At 35.8% G+C, this 18866-nt stretch overlaps 2 protein-coding genes and 1 long non-coding RNA gene across 10 annotated transcripts in view; 2 read left to right on the forward strand and 1 right to left on the reverse strand.

Moving 5' to 3' along the window:
- The window catches only part of pkp3a (plakophilin 3a), a gene marked incomplete at its 5' end in the record, with an annotated part of 17094 nt that extends 14120 nt beyond the window's left edge, over positions 1-2974 (reverse strand). The window contains 2 exons of one of the 5 annotated variants that reach the window (XM_083547315.1): positions 901-1174; positions 2696-2954. In XM_083547315.1, coding sequence (XP_083403441.1) covers positions 901-1174; positions 2696-2698 — 277 coding nt within the window. Of the gene's footprint in view, positions 1-864; positions 1431-2695 lie in introns of those variants that run through there. The other 4 variants (XM_083547314.1, XM_083547316.1, XM_083547313.1 and 1 more) reach the window with 4 other exon arrangements.
- On the forward strand, positions 31-1395 carry LOC310729246. Its single transcript, XR_014534520.1, has 2 exons — positions 31-905; positions 948-1395. It is a non-coding gene; the product is annotated as an uncharacterized lncRNA (long non-coding RNA).
- On the forward strand, positions 1521-17406 carry hexa (hexosaminidase A (alpha polypeptide)). 4 transcript variants are annotated; one of them, XM_083547321.1, is made up of 16 exons: positions 1521-1748; positions 11044-11241; positions 11397-11502; positions 12087-12152; positions 12456-12502; positions 12655-12765; positions 12873-12974; positions 14186-14318; positions 14422-14602; positions 14705-14791; positions 14896-14968; positions 15113-15287; positions 16295-16385; positions 16484-16591; positions 16830-16925; positions 17206-17406. In XM_083547321.1, the coding sequence occupies exons 3-15, from the start codon at positions 11466-11468 to the stop codon at positions 16891-16893; spliced, it is 1275 nt and encodes a 424-aa protein (XP_083403447.1). In that variant the 5' UTR covers positions 1521-1748; positions 11044-11241; positions 11397-11465; the 3' UTR covers positions 16894-16925; positions 17206-17406. The 4 variants fall into 4 exon arrangements, with proteins under 4 accessions (XP_083403447.1, XP_083403444.1, XP_083403446.1 ...); XM_083547318.1 differs by having other exon boundaries at positions 1522-1748; positions 11397-11498; XM_083547320.1 differs by lacking the exon at positions 17206-17406 and having other exon boundaries at positions 1522-1748; positions 11397-11498; positions 16484-16630; positions 16709-16846.
- Positions 17407-18866: the final 1460 nt, after the last annotated feature.

Below are 18866 nucleotides of genomic sequence, written 5' to 3' on the forward strand. Positions count from 1 at the left end.
AAGCTTCATACGCAGTTTCAATAATATTGTCACACAAATACAATGAAAAAACGTAACCGTAAAATCAAAAGTCTTTTTCAGTCAGACATCTAAATTAGCTTTCAAGTCAAATTGTTTCATATCCCTGCAAGCCATTTATTCAGAGTGCAGTGTTATTTTTCATACTTGTGTCACATACTTCGAGCTTGGGAAATGTTTGATTCCAGATGCCAGAGCAAATTTAGACCTACAGTTCAAGTTGGTGTTCATATGAGGCAATTCCAAACTTTGTGCACAATCTTTTACTATAAACTTATGGATATAGATTATGGACTATGACAAAAGAAAAAAATAATTAAAACATATATCGCTTTAAAAATGATGTATGTTAGGAATAGATCATAACACATATAATGCGCACATTTCACGATTATGATATTAGTGAGCCAGAAAGAGAAATCCTGTTATGAAAAATATTATTATAATGAACTATACGCGTGCGGGGACCTACAATGCGCCTAGTGATGCTTACTGCGTCTCGCAAACATCCGGGTTAGGTGAAAAGAAAAATGATGAATTTTCCGCCTGTAACTCGTCTAAATACAGTGTGTTACAGACGCAGCGAATAGAAACTGCCGCCGTCCGAATACGGCTTATGGCGACATAATAAGTGTAACAACCAGACGTAAGGCAGAATAGGCGAGTTATCAATATTACACATAACAGATTCAACAACAGCTCAAAGACCCAAAAACAATAAGTTAATGAAGTAGTTACCAAAATTAGGTTATATCAGGCGACATGGAGATTACAACACTAACTAAAAATTAAAATTGTGTGAAGAAAGGGCGTTTCAGGGCTGGGTGCAGGTAGACGGTGACACACCTGAGGTGGGGTTCTGCGCGGAGGCGGCGTACTGGCCGGAGGTGGTGGCGTACTGGCCGGAGGTGGTGGCGTACTGGCCGGAGGTGGTGGCGTACTGGCCGGAGGTGGTGGCGTACTGGCCGGAGGTGGAGGTGGCGTACTGCGTGGAGGTGGAAGTGGCCCGCCGGGGCAGGGTGGATTTCTCAGCTAGTCTCAGGGCCACCTGCTGCTGGACGCGCTTGGCTCGCGTGGCTTCGTCCAAGTGCGCGCCGCCGTGCGGGAGCTGAGTCTCCGGCGGCACGGCGTACGTGCTCACGGTGGAGGTGTTTGGCTGCAGAGCCGAGAGAAAGACACTCTCAGACATGACGCTCATGGCGAAGCCGTTCAACTCAGCAACCGTACCGAGTGCGAAGCGTGCAGACAAATAAAATACAAGCTAAAAAAAAACGACGAGTCCCAATGGCGTGTCCTGGCGCGTTAATTCAGCATTAGGGAAGCTTCCAGTGACTGTGTTCGGTAATGCCAAACGAAACCGGCGACAGAACAGCCGAAGTGAACTTTGCTCTAACAGATATAAAGAGACGTGTGCACTTCGCAGGTGGAATGGAAGAATGGGCGGAGTCTGGGGATGACTCACACGATACCTGATCCAGGTTTAGCTAGAAAGCAAGGGCCTGTTTCTACCTGCGCTGCTCGGGAATTAGAGGAAATGGAACATGTCGAATCAAATATGAATTTCCAGCATCACCAGAATTACAACAATAATAATCATTTTAACATGTAAATAGTGTACCTAGTGACAGTGTAATCAATGCATGGAAAATACATCATTGATACCTGTGCACTCGCGCGCATGTTTGTAACCTCCCTCCCGATTCATATAGATACATACATAGATTTTAAAGGTAAGGATCTATACCATGCTTGTGCACATCTTTTTTAATAAATATTTTTTTCCGCATTTCAAATCACTTGTTCATGAAATAAATCATATCGTATAGTATAATCATTGATGTGTCTACATTACCTATATAAATGAGTATAATAAAATAAACCACAAACGTTTATGCATGAGTTTTGCTGAAAGCATATGCACTTTACGTTCAAAAAGAATCTCTGACCACTGCAGAATATAAGAATATATAATAGAGGCACACAGATATTGATTTTGTGTGTTAGCCTAATACAAGTGTTGTAACTTGGTTTACCTAACAACAATACAAACATTATTGACTGCAGTTTTTGTTTTAAAAGTAAAACTAAAGTGTTTTGCAATGCTTTAGCAATCTTTGTAATCTAAGTCCATACAGAGATAAATATAACCAAGAAAGAGTAGAATAGTTTTTCTGATTTTGCTAGGCGTGGCACACTGGTTGTCTTGTCTTGTTAGATTTCTATCTTCGTTTATGGCTGTTGTCCCGCCTGTGCCTAGCAACGGAAGTAGAAGTTTTTGTTCCTGCATCAAGAATGTGTTTTAAACCAACTGTTGTTATGCAGTGCATGTTTACTTTCCACTTTCACGGATACTAAAACAATCAGTGCAATACTCTCTCATGATCTTGGTAGTTTTGAACTATATACGATTTTTTATTTTAACAAAAGACATTTGCCAGCTACATCAGATTTGGATAATTATTCGAAATAGTCTTATAGAGAGTTTTCAGACGCTTATCAGATATTTAAAAAATACTGTTTCCAGAATTTCAGAATCCAGAATTACCCCAATTTTGAACTTCCTTTGTAGAATGAATAGACATGCTTAATACATCCATACATTGTGCTATTCTGTAATATTGAGTTGTAATGCCACTAAGGAAATACAAACAACACAATTCAAAACAATTTTACTCACCATTAATACACTGGCAATTGATAATATCCAGTTACAGGTTTTGTCTCAATGTATCTGTTCTAAGGGAACCAGTCCTCTTCTAAAAATTACTTCATCTGACTATAATTCCGGGAGTGCACAGTATATAGGCACAGGCAACTCCCTAATGAATGCATGCATTTACTTAAATTATTAAAGAAAGTGTAGCATAGAGAGGAAGAGAGAGAGGGAGGGAGGGAGAGAGGCAGTCTAGGAGAAAGAGATGACTCAATGTAGGTGTGAAGGAGTAGTTTTGGGTGTGGTAGAATAGACTGGAGCCATCTTTACGTCAGCTACACAGAACACCCCTCCATGTCTACAGCCCTATTTGACTCATTCAACATCACAAATCAGGCAGGTGTTATTACAGTAGTCATAAGATAGAAATCACACTTGATGAACCTGGATTGTCTATCATCTTTGTTAGTACATATTGCCTACAGGAAAAGACAGGCAGCTCTTTAACTCTGGACTTGCACAGCACAGTGCACTTTATATACACCATACCGCACACGGTCACTTTAAGGACAATCACATAAACCACCTTAAATTTTTACTGTTGTAAATGGTAACTGTCATAAGCATCCTGTATATACACTTTTATTTTCTCTTATATATATATATATATATATATATATATATATATATATATATATATATATTTATATATTTTATATAGTTTATATTCTATTTATCTGCCTTCTTTTTTCTTGGTTTATGTTTCTCCCCATCTTATTCACTCATGCCAGACCGTCGTATAAAGCATTTCACTGCATGTCATACTCTGTATGTATGTGTATGTGACAATTAAAATTTGATTTGATATGATTTGATTTGATTTAAGCTTTGGGTGTATGTTAAAGAATGTTGTACCACCTTGTTTTACTCGGTATATTCCACTCATTAAAAGTGATCAATTGCTTTTTGATTAAATTTCATGTTGATTGATTTATTTTATGCTGAGTATGTAGAGTAACAGAGCAGAAATGGAGCAGTAACAGAGTTACAAATTATTTAATTTTCTATATTGCAAGGAATCCAAATCAAATGGCCGAACAAAGTAAACTGTATTTTGCTGAAGGACCTATGATGTGTGTGTGTGTGTGTGTGTGTGTGTGTGTGTGTGTGTGTGTGTGTGTGTGTGTGTGTGTGTGTGTGTGTGTGTGCATGTAACAAATTCTGTAATCCTGTTATCTTCTATTACAAGATCTAATAAGTCTAAAATGTCACTTTCTAATCACTTCAGTTCTTGGGTTTTCAGGTTTCATGCTTCATTTTTGTGAAACCACCTCATAAGCAGATTTTGCTGTTTTTCATGGTATTAAAAAGAGACCATCATTTCTTAATAGTACAGGTGGACTATTAATTGCCTGAGGATTTCTTAAATGCTTGGTGGTGTTTAGAACATTGTGCATCAAAGCCATACACTTTTTTTCTGAGCCATGTTTGAACATGTTTTTTTATTTTGATATTTACTGACCGTATCACTGCTGATTATGATCATGATCACAGCTCAGAAACGAGACATCAGTCATGACAACTCAGACATGGAATGAACTAGTCATAAAACTCTTTAGGCTGCTTTTTTATATTATACAACCAGAATTAATTTTGCCTGTAAAATGTATTGTATACAAATGCATTTTGAAGCAAAACAATAATACACCAAACACGTCATTGGTCCTCCAACAAGATAATGGCCTAAAACACACATCTAAATTTCCCCAACATTGGTTACTGTTGCTTTACTCTTCTATTTTTTTTAATTTCCCAGTTAGGGCTGACCAATAGGATTTTTATATTTGTGAATATTTGTGCCAGTTCTCTTTGCAATGCTATTATATATTTCCATCTATGCTTACTGTAGTTCTTTTCTATTGGAGAAAAAATCCTGAATAGATATTGTGCATACATTTGATAATGTCTATTAAAAAGCTAATACACTGAGACATGAAACAACTATTCCTTGCTAGATGTTTTCAAGACTACATACTGTAGTATATTTGAAGGATCTAGTATCACAAAGAGTAAAAATATATTTATCACTATCATCAGCTCTTAAGACAACACTGACTAAAGTTTTTAATGGTTACTGTGACATTATGAAATAACATTGTAAAATATCAAAATTTTATGCATTTAATAAACTTCATGTATAATACAGTATCTCCAATTCATTACTGAAAACTAATATTCAGAGCTTTCATATCTGTATTTTACATGACCACATACACACATACACAATAAGAAAATGTTAAAGATTCCTGAAAAAAATCATCATGATTACCAAAAAATAAAAGAAGAGAGAAAGAACTCTCCCATGCAAGATTAAGTGCCAAACATTAAACGATAACTCTCTATGTATAATATAACTAGCTTGCTAGCATGTGTAATGCTAGTTTTATTTAGTGTTGCCTAGTGTTAAATCGTTTTTAATGTTTGACACTTAATCTGCCTTGGTAAAAATTAAAGCTATTTGTGAAATAAAAACTTAAGTAAAAGCAAGGAGGCAAAGTAACGGAATGGATTAACCAGATTTGACAGCTTTAGGTAAATGTTTTGTTACTTATTTACTTTACAGCACTGTTAATAATACTGTTGGTATTACAATGTCGTTATTAGCATATGAGGAGCTGTATGAGAAGTTGGACACTAAGGAAGGAGAAAAGGATTTGTACTAATTGGCTAGGCAGAGGGACTGAGCTGGGAAGGATGTTCTGCAAGTTAGAGCAATGAAGGATGTAGATGAAAATGTGTTGACTAGTGAGGAGTGTGTTGAGAAGGTGGAGGGAGTATTTTGAGCAGCTGATGAACGAGGAAAATGAGAAAGAGAGAAGGTTGGATGGTGTGTAGATGGTGAAGTAGGATGTAGATAGGATTAGTAAGGAGGAAGTGAGAGCAGCTATTAAGAGGATGAAGAGTGGAAAGTCGGTTGAACCAGATGACATACCGGTAGAAGCATGGAGATGTTTTGGAGAGATGGCAGTGGAGTTTTTAACAAGATTGTTTAACAGGATTTTGGAAGGGGAGAGGATGCCTGTGGAATGGAGAAGGGGTGTGCTGGTACCGATCTTTAAGAATAAGGGAGATGTGCAGATCTGAAGACACCATGAAGTTATGTGAAAGAGTAGTGGAATCCAGGCTGAGAGAAGAGATGACCATCTGTGAGCAACAGTATGGTTTTATGCTGAGGAGGAGCACCACAGACGCATTATTTGCTTTGAGAATGCTGATAAAGAAGTATAGAGAAGTTTAGAAGGAGTTGCATTGTGTGTTTGTGGATTTAGAGAAAGTCAGGTGTGTCAGAGAAGTATGTGAGGGGGGTGCAGGACATGAATGAGGACAGTGAAACAGCAGTGTGCAGTAGGAACGACAGACTGGTTCAAGGTGGAGGTTGGACTGCATCAAGTATCGGTTTTGAGCCCTTTCCTGTTTGCAGTAGTGATGGACAGGTTGATGGACGAGGTCAGACAGGAGTCTTCACAGACTATGATGTTTGCGGATGATATTGTTATTTGTGGTGAGAGTAGGGAGAAGGTGGAGATGAGCCTGGAGAGGTGGAGGTCAGTAGGAGTAAGGCAGAGTACATGTGTGTGACTGAGAGGGAGGGCAGTGTAGGGGTGCGGTTGCAGGGAGAAGAGGTGGAGAAGGTGGAGAAGTTCAGGTACCTGGGGTCAACAGTGCAAAGTAATGGAGAGTGTGTTAGAGAAGTGAAGAAAAGAGTGCAGGCAGGGTGGAGTGGGTGTAGAAGAGTGGCAGGAGTGATTTGTGATAGAAGGGTATTTGCAAGAGTGAAATGGAAAGTTTATAGGACTGTGGTGAGACCTGCTATGTTGTATGGTCTAGAGACAGTGGCATTGAGTAAAAGACAGTAGGTGGAGCTGGAGGTAGCAGAGCTAAAGATGTTGAGGAGTAGGAGTTGGGAGTGATGAGGATGGACAAGATTAGAAATGAGTTTAGTAGAGGGACAGCGCATGTAGGTCGTTTTAGAGACAAAGTGAGGGAGGCGAGATTGAGATGGTTTGGGCGTTTGCAGAGGAGGGACATGGGGTATATTGGTAGGAGAATGCTGAGGATGGAGCCACCAGGAAGGAGGAAAAGATGAAGACCAAGGAGGAGGTTTATGGATGTGGTGAGGGAAGACATGCAGGTAGTTGGGTTGAAAGAGGCAGATTTAGAGGACAGGGTGTTATGGAGATGGATGATCCGCTGTGGCGACTCCTAATGGGAGAAGCCGAAAGAAGACGAAGAAAAAGAATATTAAATTGTTGTTATTGCCCTGATTATAGTAAGCTAAGGTGATGTCCTTTAATACACTACATTCTGCCAGCAATATTTTCCCAGATACCTGGTTCTACTGCATTTTAAATTTCTTTTTTACAGGTTTTCAAAACTGTAAAATCTGTTTCTTGCTTGGACACAACATTTTATTGTGTTATTGACAAAAGGTTATTACAGTGTGGAATTAAATGAAGAATGTTTAATGAAATTGATTGCAACACTAGATAATTAATAAAAAGCAATACAAATGAATTAAACATATACTTTGCGCAATAATTAGCATTTAATTTGCACAATTTTTAACTGTGACAATACCTCCGGCCAGTCCCCTCAGGTGAGGGTTGTATTTATTCAGATTTTCGAAAGGAGTTGACTGTTTTTGTTCTGGGGAACAGCTTTGGGCAATGTTTCTGTTTTACAAAGTGTACCAAAACAATTTTCTGTGATTTTATTTAGATTTTGTTAGAATTTGACGTTCAGATCAGGAGGCAAAGTTGGCAATTATTGTGTCAAATTCTGACTACTAACCAGGCAAATCAATAAATGTAACTATATAAACCACACCTGCAATGCCTAGCAACAGCTTGATTAATTTTAATGTTAATTGTTAATGTTTTATGTTAATTTGTATTCTGTCACAAGGTTACTATGCTTGCAACTGCAGGAGAGACAGTTACTGTTTGTGGGAACATACTGTATGTGACTTCTCAAGGCGGAGAGTTGGTTTAGCAAGTTTTTCTGCTTATTGGTCTGGGCCCTGACAAGTCATCAATTAATTATGCTATGACAGATATCTAGGAATTAAAGTTACTTCTGAACAAACTGAAGTCTAACTTTATTTTTTAAAACTTGCCCATTCCGTACCAGGTTTACATACATGTAATATTTTCATTATGTTTAAATTTTTACTTTTAAATTGTAATTATTTTACAATTGACTACTGCTATATAATGTATCTGTATTTTTTTCTAAATTCTACCCGGGTGCAGTAAAACAACACAGGGTGTAAATCAATCAGTACCCAACCAGGATAAGGCAGTTAATGAAGAAATAATTAAATGAACATGTTGCAATTTCAATGACACGCTTCTCTAGAAAGCAGCCAACCCAGGGTGGACTTGGGCCACAGCCCAATTGTTAAAAAAACAGCAAAAAAAAAGCATGCTTAGAGAGAACAGAAAATGTAGCTAAAAGAGAGAAAGAAACACAAGCTTCTTAGTATGAAACTGTAGATAGATGTCGGGTGTACAGACATTAGCTGAGTAATTAGTCATTTTTAAAGTACATTTTGCAAAATACAATGTTATGTTCTTACTTCACTATATTTCAGAAACACATGTAAAAATCATAAACCCAGGGTTCTAATCCTGTGAGAGTTAATGCAGCTTAAATGTACACACAACAGAAAACTCGCTTTTAAAAAAGCTAGGATACACAAGAGAATAGAATACTGAAGTAAACAAATGATTAAGCAATTAGCATTCAGTTTTTGTTTACTTTTAAAACCCACATACATCAAAAGCAAGTTTCTATATTGTTACTCAAGTCAAAGTATATTGAGCAAATTTACTAAATAGTATTTAAGCAGGTATTATTTGCACTTATACTGAAGCACAAAAATGCTGTACATTATCCAACACCTTTCAGAACTGTCCTGCTGCAGACGCCTGCTGATTCATGCCCACACCCACTACAATAAATATGTTTACAGTTTTCACTTTTTGAAAGGTAATATACAAGAGGTTTCTTAGTAGCTTAGTAGCTTTGATTTTAAGAAATAAAGTCACAGAGTATAAAAGCAGTTCAAGGAGATTAACAGTAAGAAATGGTGGTGGCATAAATTGAGTTGGAATAGAGGTTTGTTAGGTTTAAAAAATGACATAGCTGTGGATTTTAAAATGGAGAAATGAAACATGACTCATAGTCATGCGAAGAAATGATTGCCATGATAGAGACATTCTGAAGATCAGCAAATTAACTGATGTTTGTAAACATGAGAAACTGATAAACATTAACAAAGTTTAAGCGAGTTTGATGTAAATTATTGTTACTCACATCGCTTCATGAACAAATATGGCACAGCCAGTTACAATCATTTGCACTTAACATCATAACTCGCTTCATTACCATTATGGCATTAGAGCCATCTGACGCCATGTGACTAAGAGTCACCCTGTGTCATGGTTTCTATAGAAAAGAATGCTTCATGCATATAAAAACATGATGAGTCATGTCAGCTTTTTTGGCAACATTATTACAGTGGTGAAGACAGCACAGTACCAGATGGAAAGTTTAGTGGGTTAGAAAGTATGACATTCAGGAATCATTTAATGCAATTTTCCCTCTGGCAGAGGCATGGCTTTTAAAGTGATGAGTTAGGTGAAATAAGGTGAGGTTAGGGTGTGTGAAATTCAATTGTTTCAGCAAGAAAAATTTGTATAAGTTTTCTCATGAGATCTGTGCACAGAGATCTGTACTGGCCAGGTCAAAACGTTGTGGCCTAGTGTGTACTAAACCAAGGGAAACTTAATTAGTTATTATAAGATTATTTAAAAAATTCAGGCAGCCTTATTCAGGTAAAGTCAACATTGAACACAATGTTTTCAAATGTGTTTATACCAACACTTAAAAATGTTGTTAATCTCAATCCCTCAAGTCATTGGCACATAGTGGTGTAAAGGTTTAGTTAGTGGCAATAAATTGAATGTCATTTCTTTCGGCAAAGGCCCGGTGGTAATTTATAAATTAATTTTAAAATGTAATATTTAAAGGAGATACTGTAGGTTATTTAACCGAATAGCAATAGAGATCTGAACTTGAACTTTATGATCAAGTTTGTGGCTGGGGCTAACTCTTTACTTCCTTATTTAAATGCTAGGTATGTGACATCTGTATTACAGTGGTGTTCCTTCTTTGGCTTTTCTTAAAAATATTTATTGGTTGCTTTTACACCCCAGAATAACTACAGAAAAGTATGAAAATTATGTCAACAATTACAACTTCACTGCAATTACAATTACCTTATATAATATTTATTACTTTAAACACCAATTCATAACACTGGACTTTCTAATGTACACCTATTTATGGATATTAGAACATGCTTGGGTTGGTTTGAAATGAGGAAATGAGATATATGGAAAACGTTAAAACTAGCTTTCGATTGAGCTTTTTAATAAACCAAACTTTCCCAAACGCCTGACACATTTTTAGCTGTTTAGGTGTTGACTGTTTATACTATATTCTAACTATGCATAGCACTTTTATGCATTGAAAACCCGTCAATTTCATGTGTTTTGTGTGTCCATTTATGTATCCATATTTATGTGTATATACTTAAACTTTTTCCTCTGTCCCTTTAATGAATTGTATGACTGCCCTAATTTCCCCTAAACCATGCTGTCCTAAATGGTGCACCACATTTGTTCATTTTAAATATCTTGAAAATGATAAACAGTATAACATTCTTTTTAACTAATTTCATGTACATTTTGTACAGCTTACATGAAAAAAGCATAACATGCGAATTTCAATTAATTCATTTAATTTATATAATTTCTATCATTCACTTTTCTTGCAATGGACATAGATTTTGTGAGGGTCCCAATTTACCTAGATCCAATATTCTGGATTCAAGTGCCACCTAGTGGTGTGGTTGTGATAATAAAAAAAACATTTATATTTTTAGATCTTGGCTGTTAACATTTTAGATATTTACGTTGATAGTCTACGATGGACCTGTCTCTCAATACCTCTCACAGCTATACAATGTCAAAACATAGTAGTTCTTGTAATGAAACACTGCATATGTATGGTATTGTGCCACTGGTAGTAGCAGCACATTTGATTTTTAGACTAGAAGCCAGGGCAGATGAATGGTGCTGCTGACTGCTGTTAAACTGCAGTGTCACATGACTGCGTTTTCACTTCTTCAGCGTTTTTACAGTCTGTACAGCAGTTGCTGCTGGAGCTCTAGCTCTGTTCTATCTCAAGCCTACACCAGACTAAGATGAACCGTTTGCGCTTTATCTTTATGCTGCTTCTTTCAGCTGAACTAAAGCAGGTGTATGGAGTGTGGCCCATGCCGCAGCACATCTCTCACTTCACTGAGCGGTATGTTTTACATCCTCATCAGTTCTCATATAAATACTCCAGTGATTCAGCTGCCCGACACGGATGCTCTGTCTTGGATGCTGCATTCAAAAGATACTTCAGGATCATTTTTCCTGACTTTGAAGGTGGAACAGGTCAATGACTTATCACAAAATACACTTTTCTTTGGAGACATACTTACTGAGAGAAATACTACAATTATTATATAAATTCACAATACTACAAATCTACTGCATGGAAAAAGCTTTTTAAAAATCACTGTACCCCTTAATTATTTTTGACAATGCAGGATTCAGAAAAACTTGGTCTGAGGCCAAACCTTTCACAGTATCAGTGAGTGTCAGAACTGTTGGATGCGATGAATACCCAAATCAAGATTCAGATGAAAGTTGTGAGTATGTACATCTGAGGATTTACATACTTGCTAGAACAAAAGCCATACACATGAACAGCCTTTTTCAAAATAAAGCAAAGACAACTTTTTAAATAATTGAATATTTTATAATTGTATATTTTATAAATATTTTTTGTATTTTTCAACAAACAGATTAAAAGTCATATTAAACATAAACAAAACCTAACCCAAATCAGTCTTCTAACAGCAGGCTAACCTTGTGATCCAAAGGAAACCACAAAAGAATAAACACAACAACGATATGCATTTTTAAGTGGCATCAGGTTCCACAAAGGTTTAACAGGTTATTCAGAGTTTATCTCCAACAGACTCATGTCACATCTCCCCAACCTGTCCTTTATATAATGACCAAAAGTTCACCAGATCACTTTTCCACTTCGGTCAATATTACTTCACACTTTACTCTTCTCCAGTTGGTTTTGTATCTCAAAAAATATAAAAAAAATACTATTTTATATTTACTTTTACCTAGTGTTTTTAAAGTGGTGTTCACAGTGACATCTAAAACGATCTAACATACTCGTTTAGATTGGTGGCCATTCATGTGTGTTTTTTATTCTACAGATAACCTGAGTGTGTCAGCAGGTGAAGCTATGTTAAGAGCAGAGTCAGTGTGGGGAGCTCTGAGAGGTACAGTGGTACAGTTCATTCGGGTAATTTGTCATAAAACACTTAAAGTACCAGACTACAATTTTTCTATTTGCAAAAAGGAATTGCTGTTGACATGAAAACAAGCCAAATTCCTTCTTCCAACCAGTCCCTGCCCTTTGGTTAAACCTGCTTTCTTAGATAAAGAGGCAGAGCTAAACCAACTGTGAGTGAAAACTGTCCAGATGTAGTGCAAGTCAAAACTTGCTTAAATGACATTATCATATAATTAGAGAGAAGCAAGACAGAGTGTAGCTTTAAACTGAATTCTGTTTTAAAAAACAGGTCTGGAGTCCTTTAGTCAGCTTGTGTACGAAGAGGATTATAACTCAGTAAGTAGTCAATGGAAGTGAATATAAAATATAGTTACGATGACACCTTCTTTATCAACTTTAAATAATAATAATAATAATAAAAAAAACCCAATTCTGTTTAGACCCTCATTAAATGGTAATACTTAGTTTACATCTATTCTTTTATACAGTATTATGTAAATAAAACAGACATTGTGGACTTCCCACGATTTCCATTTAGAGGGCTATTGCTGGACACATCAAGGCACTATTTGCCAGTACATGTGATACTGAAAACACTGGTAAGTACACCAGTACTTTTGCTATGTGATCTTATTTGCCAGTGACAACTGGAATGTAAACATTACTGAATAAATAAGTAATCATACTGTATTTTTTTTTTTTACAGGATGCAATGGCTTATAATAAGTTTAATGTATTTCACTGGCACATTGTAGATGATCCTTCCTTCCCTTACCAGAGCCAGCTTTATCCTGATTTGAGCAACAAGGTATCTCAGAAATTAGACATCAATTACCATGGCAATTTATGTCGACACTAACAACCACATTTAAAAGTTTATACAAGTAAAGTAAAGTAAAGTCAAGTTTATTTCTATAGCACTTTTCACAGCAGACATTGTCTCAAAGCAGTTTTACAGAATTTTAGGAGTTGAGGTGAATGGTGTGCATTTATCCCTGATGAGCAGCCATGGTGACTGTGGTAAGGAAAAACTCCCTTAGATGTTATGAGGAAGAAACCTTGAGAGGAACCAGACTCAAAAGGGGAACCCATCCTCATTTGGGTGACATCAAGAGTGTGAATATAAATCTTTAAACAATACAGAAAAGCTTACAGCACCTGGTCTCCCATCCAAGTACTATCCAGGCCTGACCCTGCTTAGATTCTGAGATCAGACGAGATTGAGCATTCTCAGAGTGGTATGGCCGTAATACCTGACCATGTCTGTAGCATTTAAAAAGAATCCAAATGTTTATTCATTGTTTAATGAGCTTTTAATCTGTAGGTAAAATTTATTTAATATATTAATCTTAAAATATATTATAAAGTGGAAAAACTGGTGCACTGAAATATTTGTACAGGAAATTTCTCACAATTTATGACCGGTCAATACAAAATTATTTATTATTATTTTTTTGTTTTCCCAGGACATCAATCATTTAGCCAGCATTAGCCATATTTGTCAGTTATACATACAGCTGTGGCCTGGAGGCTATGCTGATGAGTGAGCTTTTTCTGCATGATCTTTTTCTGCATGTCGGATGCAAAATGTGGTGACAATGAACCACTGCCATGTTTTTCATCTTTGTTTTTGACTACCGAAGGAAAATGAATTAACTCAGATCTTTACAAAAAATCATAAAACCTGTTTTCCTAATGAAAAAGTGTTACATTGATGTTTCTTCATTGCAAACCATAACTAATGATGGTTTCAGAGCTTGACTTAGAAGTGTTTTTAAAATTTGCTGTAAACCTGCACAGCTCATCTGGGTTTGGAATAATGGAGATAACTAATTATTTTTTGTTTTTGTTGTTGTTGTTGTTTTTTTATTGACAAATATGCAGAGATAGAATTTGGCCAACATCAGTTATAAAGCTTTAAATCTATAATTTTGTGTTTCAGATTTGATATATTTTTTTGAATTATTGGCACCTTAGTTGTGTTTGTCTAAATTATCTAGTGCATTACCTCTGGTTTAGGGAGCCTTTCACCCTGTGACTCACATTTACACACAGTCAGATGTGAGAAAGGTGATTTCTCATGCAAGATTTCGAGGAATCAGAGTGGTGCCTGAGTTTGATTCTCCAGGACACACGCAGTCATGGGGTAAAGGTATGAGATACCAATTCACACAGTTAGAATTAAATTCTGATCAAAATTTAAGTGGGATTTTGCACACAAAAAAGTTCTTTATTTTTCGAATTTTTCCTTTCAGGGCAGCCAGACCTGCTGACGCCCTGCTACAAGAGAACTGGTCCCTCTGGGACATTTGGACCCATCAACCCAAGTCTGAGCTCAAGTTACCAGTTCATGAGCAACCTATTGAAAGAGGTATCCTCTGTATTTCCTGATACCTTTGTTCACCTTGGGGGTGATGAGGTTGATTTTGCATGCTGGTGAGAACACTGTTGCTTCAGTTGTTGTAAGTGATTAGTGATTTTAAAGTTTAGGTGCGTAGAGGTGGCATTGCTTATTAAAATGATTGTGGCTTTTAATAGGAAATCAAATCCAAATGTGCAGGCATTTATGGCAAAAATGGGCTTTGGACATAATTATAACAAACTGGAGTCTTTTTACATGGAAAGGTATGTAATGAAAGAAAGGCCAGATTTTTATATATATATATATATATATATATATATATCTTAAGAAATAAGAATTATATATTTATATATTTCTTTTTTTTCAGTATTATGAACATCTCTGCTGCCTTTAACAAGACCGCCATTGTTTGGCAGGATGTTTTTGATTTCAGCAGGCAAGTAAGTTCCTCACTGCATGCTTTCCCCATCTCATAATTTTCTTTCATGCATGTAATCCATGCAAAGTATTTTGATGCCCACCTCACCAACATTCAGTACAGTTTAATAGCATTGGGCGTATATGTATGATTGTATATGTTCTAGAGTAGGACTCAGTATGTGGTAGAGGTGTGGAAAAGAGGATGTTACCTGTGTAAGATGCATCAGGTGGCTAAGGCCAGGCTGAAGATAATCCTAGCAGCACCATTCTATCTGGACCTGCCGGGACCCACACACAACTGGGCTCGCTATTACACCGTGCGCCCGCTCTCCTTTAAGGGTCAGGCATTACATCACAGTGAGCTGTAGTGGTGTGCTGTGTGTTTCTTCTTTTGCATAGTCTTTCTTTTTATATTTGATTAATCTCAGAAAGGTCTTTACTAATTGTGGATGAGAGAGGAAATTAATGAGAAATTAGTATTGTCTAGTCAATAAAATGGTGAGTATATGTTTATTTCTTTAAATTGGCACAAGGTGTCATTTACATTTATATAGTGTATAAGGCTTAAGTCTATAGATTTGAACAGGAACATTAAATTCACTCGCTCAGTTAGGTTGTAACTAATGTTTATTCAGTGTGTTATTAGAGTCTTGTGCAGGCAGGAGATCCTTTTCTGCTCACCAAAGTGTCAAAGTAACCGTAATGAAATTTTCCCTCATTCTGATGTTTGATGTGAACATTAACTGAAGCTTGATCGGTATCTGCATGATTGTATGCATTTAGATGTTGCTTCTTAGTCAGTTTTGAAAATTGTGTCACACAAATGTACAGGTGTTCCAAATAAAGTGGCAGTGAGTACATACAGTGAGTGCATTTTTGCAGACGATTTAGACTGTATGTTTTCCCCATGCTTCTATTTGTCCAGTCTAATGAGCTAAGAGGGCAAGGTGAAAAGTGAAACTACTGACTCCTAGTGGAGGACTGTGGTACAATTTATAACCTCATCCAGTCTTATGTAACAAATGCAATATAAACAATAATATGGCATTATCCATGATTTAATCCAGAGCTTGTAAATTGCTCACAATTAAGCAAATATTTCTGTTTTTTATTACAGCTGTAGAGACTCATATAACACTTTTGCCTGATTGAAAACAATATGCCTGATTAAACACAACCCCTAGGTCTCAAGCACTTACGAGTCAAATTTTGTCCAGAGTAATTAGAATAATTCTGCCAAGGACTAGAATATGACTCTCTGGTTTGTTGCTTTATTGTTAACTATTTCAATTTGCAGTATTCACATATAGTGATTTCCTGTTTACGGGGCTTAGTATTGTGTTCAGGCACAGAGCAGCAGAAGAAGCTGGTGATTGGTGGCGAAGTCTGCATGTGGGGAGAATATGTGGATGCAGCTAATCTCAGCCCACGCCTGTGGTGAGAGAAATTATGTAAAACAGTGAATGTATCCAAATAAAGGCCTTAAAGAAACATACATAAACCTAAGACTGTTTGCTATGTTTGCATGTATACAGGCCCAGAGCGAGTGCAGCTGCTGAGAGGTTATGGAGTGATGAAGAGCAGACATCAAGTGTTGAAAAGGCCTTTCCTCGCCTACAGGACTTCCGGTGTAAAATGATAAGGTCCCGATAAGGCACTCACCATTGTAAAGTGACATATATATATATATATATATATATATATATATATATATATATATATATATATATATATATATATATATATACACACACACACACACACACTTACTATTCCTTTCAGCTGAATTTTACTTCAGTTATGCTGTTTTGTTGAGTTTTTTTGTGCTAAGGTGGCATGAAAGAATAACAATATTTTCTGTCTACTTTTTTTTATATCTAGACGTGGCATTCAAGCAGAACCTCTCTTCATAGGCCACTGCAAACATGAGTATATCAGTTTATAGAATACATCGGGACAGGACTTAAACTGTTATATGTAAATATCCATGCAATTCTTTGTTTTTTTTTATATAATTTAATATAATGCTTATCCTTTATTGCATTGACATGATTCAAATATTTATAATGGGGACAAAAATGTCATTTAATTTTACTATTAAGTTTATTATCTTTAATATGAACTCATCACTATTTTGGTAAATAAAGACTTTTTGATATGGTTATATATGGCATTATAATTACCTATTTGAAATAAAGTCATATACACATTAATGACATTTTCTTGTTCCATTACACTGGTCTCATCTCATTTGTAGAATAGCAGCAGATCCTATCAAGGATGATGTTGACACCTGGGCTTAAATAGGACAAAGTGAGATGTAAGTGTCTTGAAATTTTAGAAATGCAGTCAGTTCTGCTGTGCAGACCACAATATTGCAATACATTCTGGGGAAAAGTACAGGACACAAATAACATATATTTAATAAAGCATGAAAATAAAAATTGTTAACAAAGTGGCCCCTAGTCTAATGGACTGTTTGTTTGTTTTTTTAACAACATTGCATGCAGTAAGCTTCCCTATGCCCCGTTCAGCAGTAGTTGTGTAGTTGTTAATTCCCCCTAATATTTAACTTACTTGCTAAATAAGATTACATGGTATTGATATTTACTTAGACAATTGATTTTCTCATTGCTGGGATTATGATGCTGACAGCAGATGGTAGGGATTGGCTAATCCTACAAGTCCTAACGTTCTCTGGACCCTCACACCACCCTCCTGCTTGACAATTGTAACAGCATATTAAGGGGTTCCACACTTGACCACAGAGCTGAGGTCAACTGTATGCATCAACTACTGTCCGCTATACAGTATAAACCCTGCCAAACCTTGCCTGCTTTTTTTGTTTTGTTTTTTTTCTTTATAAATATCTGGTCAAATTTCACATAATAATATGCATAATTAATAAATTCAACATAACAAATAAAAACTGAAATAATAATATTATTAATAATAATAATAATAATAATAATAATAATAATAATAATAATAATAATAATAGTAAATGACCAGAACTAATCTTAATTTTAAACATGAACAGTTTTATATTTAACATTTGTTTTATACAACTAGGGATTATTTAACTATAATGCAGTTTTTTCTTCCCCTGCTGATCAGTAAACACTGTGCATTTTCTTTTAATGGATTAGTTTTTGTTTAAGCCTCAGTTCTGCACTGTAGCATTTTTAAATCATCCTTATTCATGTAGTTTAGGGACAACACATGTCATTAGAAGTGCTTTTAATGTGTATAATCCCAAACTTGGCCAGAAACCTGATGACTAATACAGTACTTTGGATAATATTTGTAACTGAATATTGTGAAAAGGCTTAGTTACATGCTGCCGTTAACCTATCAGATAATGCCAGTTATGTGTTATGAATAATGGTCCATTTAAAAGGACAAAGACAAACTGTTGCTTTCTTGCAGTGCTTCATCTGAAACATACATTACAAAATAATTGTTAAAAATTTTTTTTTAAAAAGCTGGAATTAAATCAAACGTTAAAGTTCTAAACTATTTTTTATTATGTTCTCATTAGTCTGCCAATTGTATGCATATTGAGTGTACAGAAATGCAAATATATATGCTGCTAATGTTTGAACTGAAGATTTATTATTAATACCGAAATCCACTGGTAAGAAATATCCATTTTCAAGTATTTAAATGAAACAACTAAATTCCCAGTGCAAATGGCAGGGTATGTTTTTTGTTAGTTTTCTTTATTTGTTTGTTTGCTGTTTTTAAACTTTTTCCATAAAATAGCTATCTGCTAAAACAACTACTATATATATATATATATATATATATATATATATATATATATATATATATATATATATATATATATATATATACACACACACACACACACACACACACACACACACACACACACACACACACACACACACACAC

This window comes from Silurus aristotelis, assembly GCF_946808225.1.
Source record: "Silurus aristotelis genome assembly, chromosome: 7".
Lineage (NCBI taxonomy): Eukaryota > Metazoa > Chordata > Actinopteri > Siluriformes > Siluridae > Silurus > Silurus aristotelis.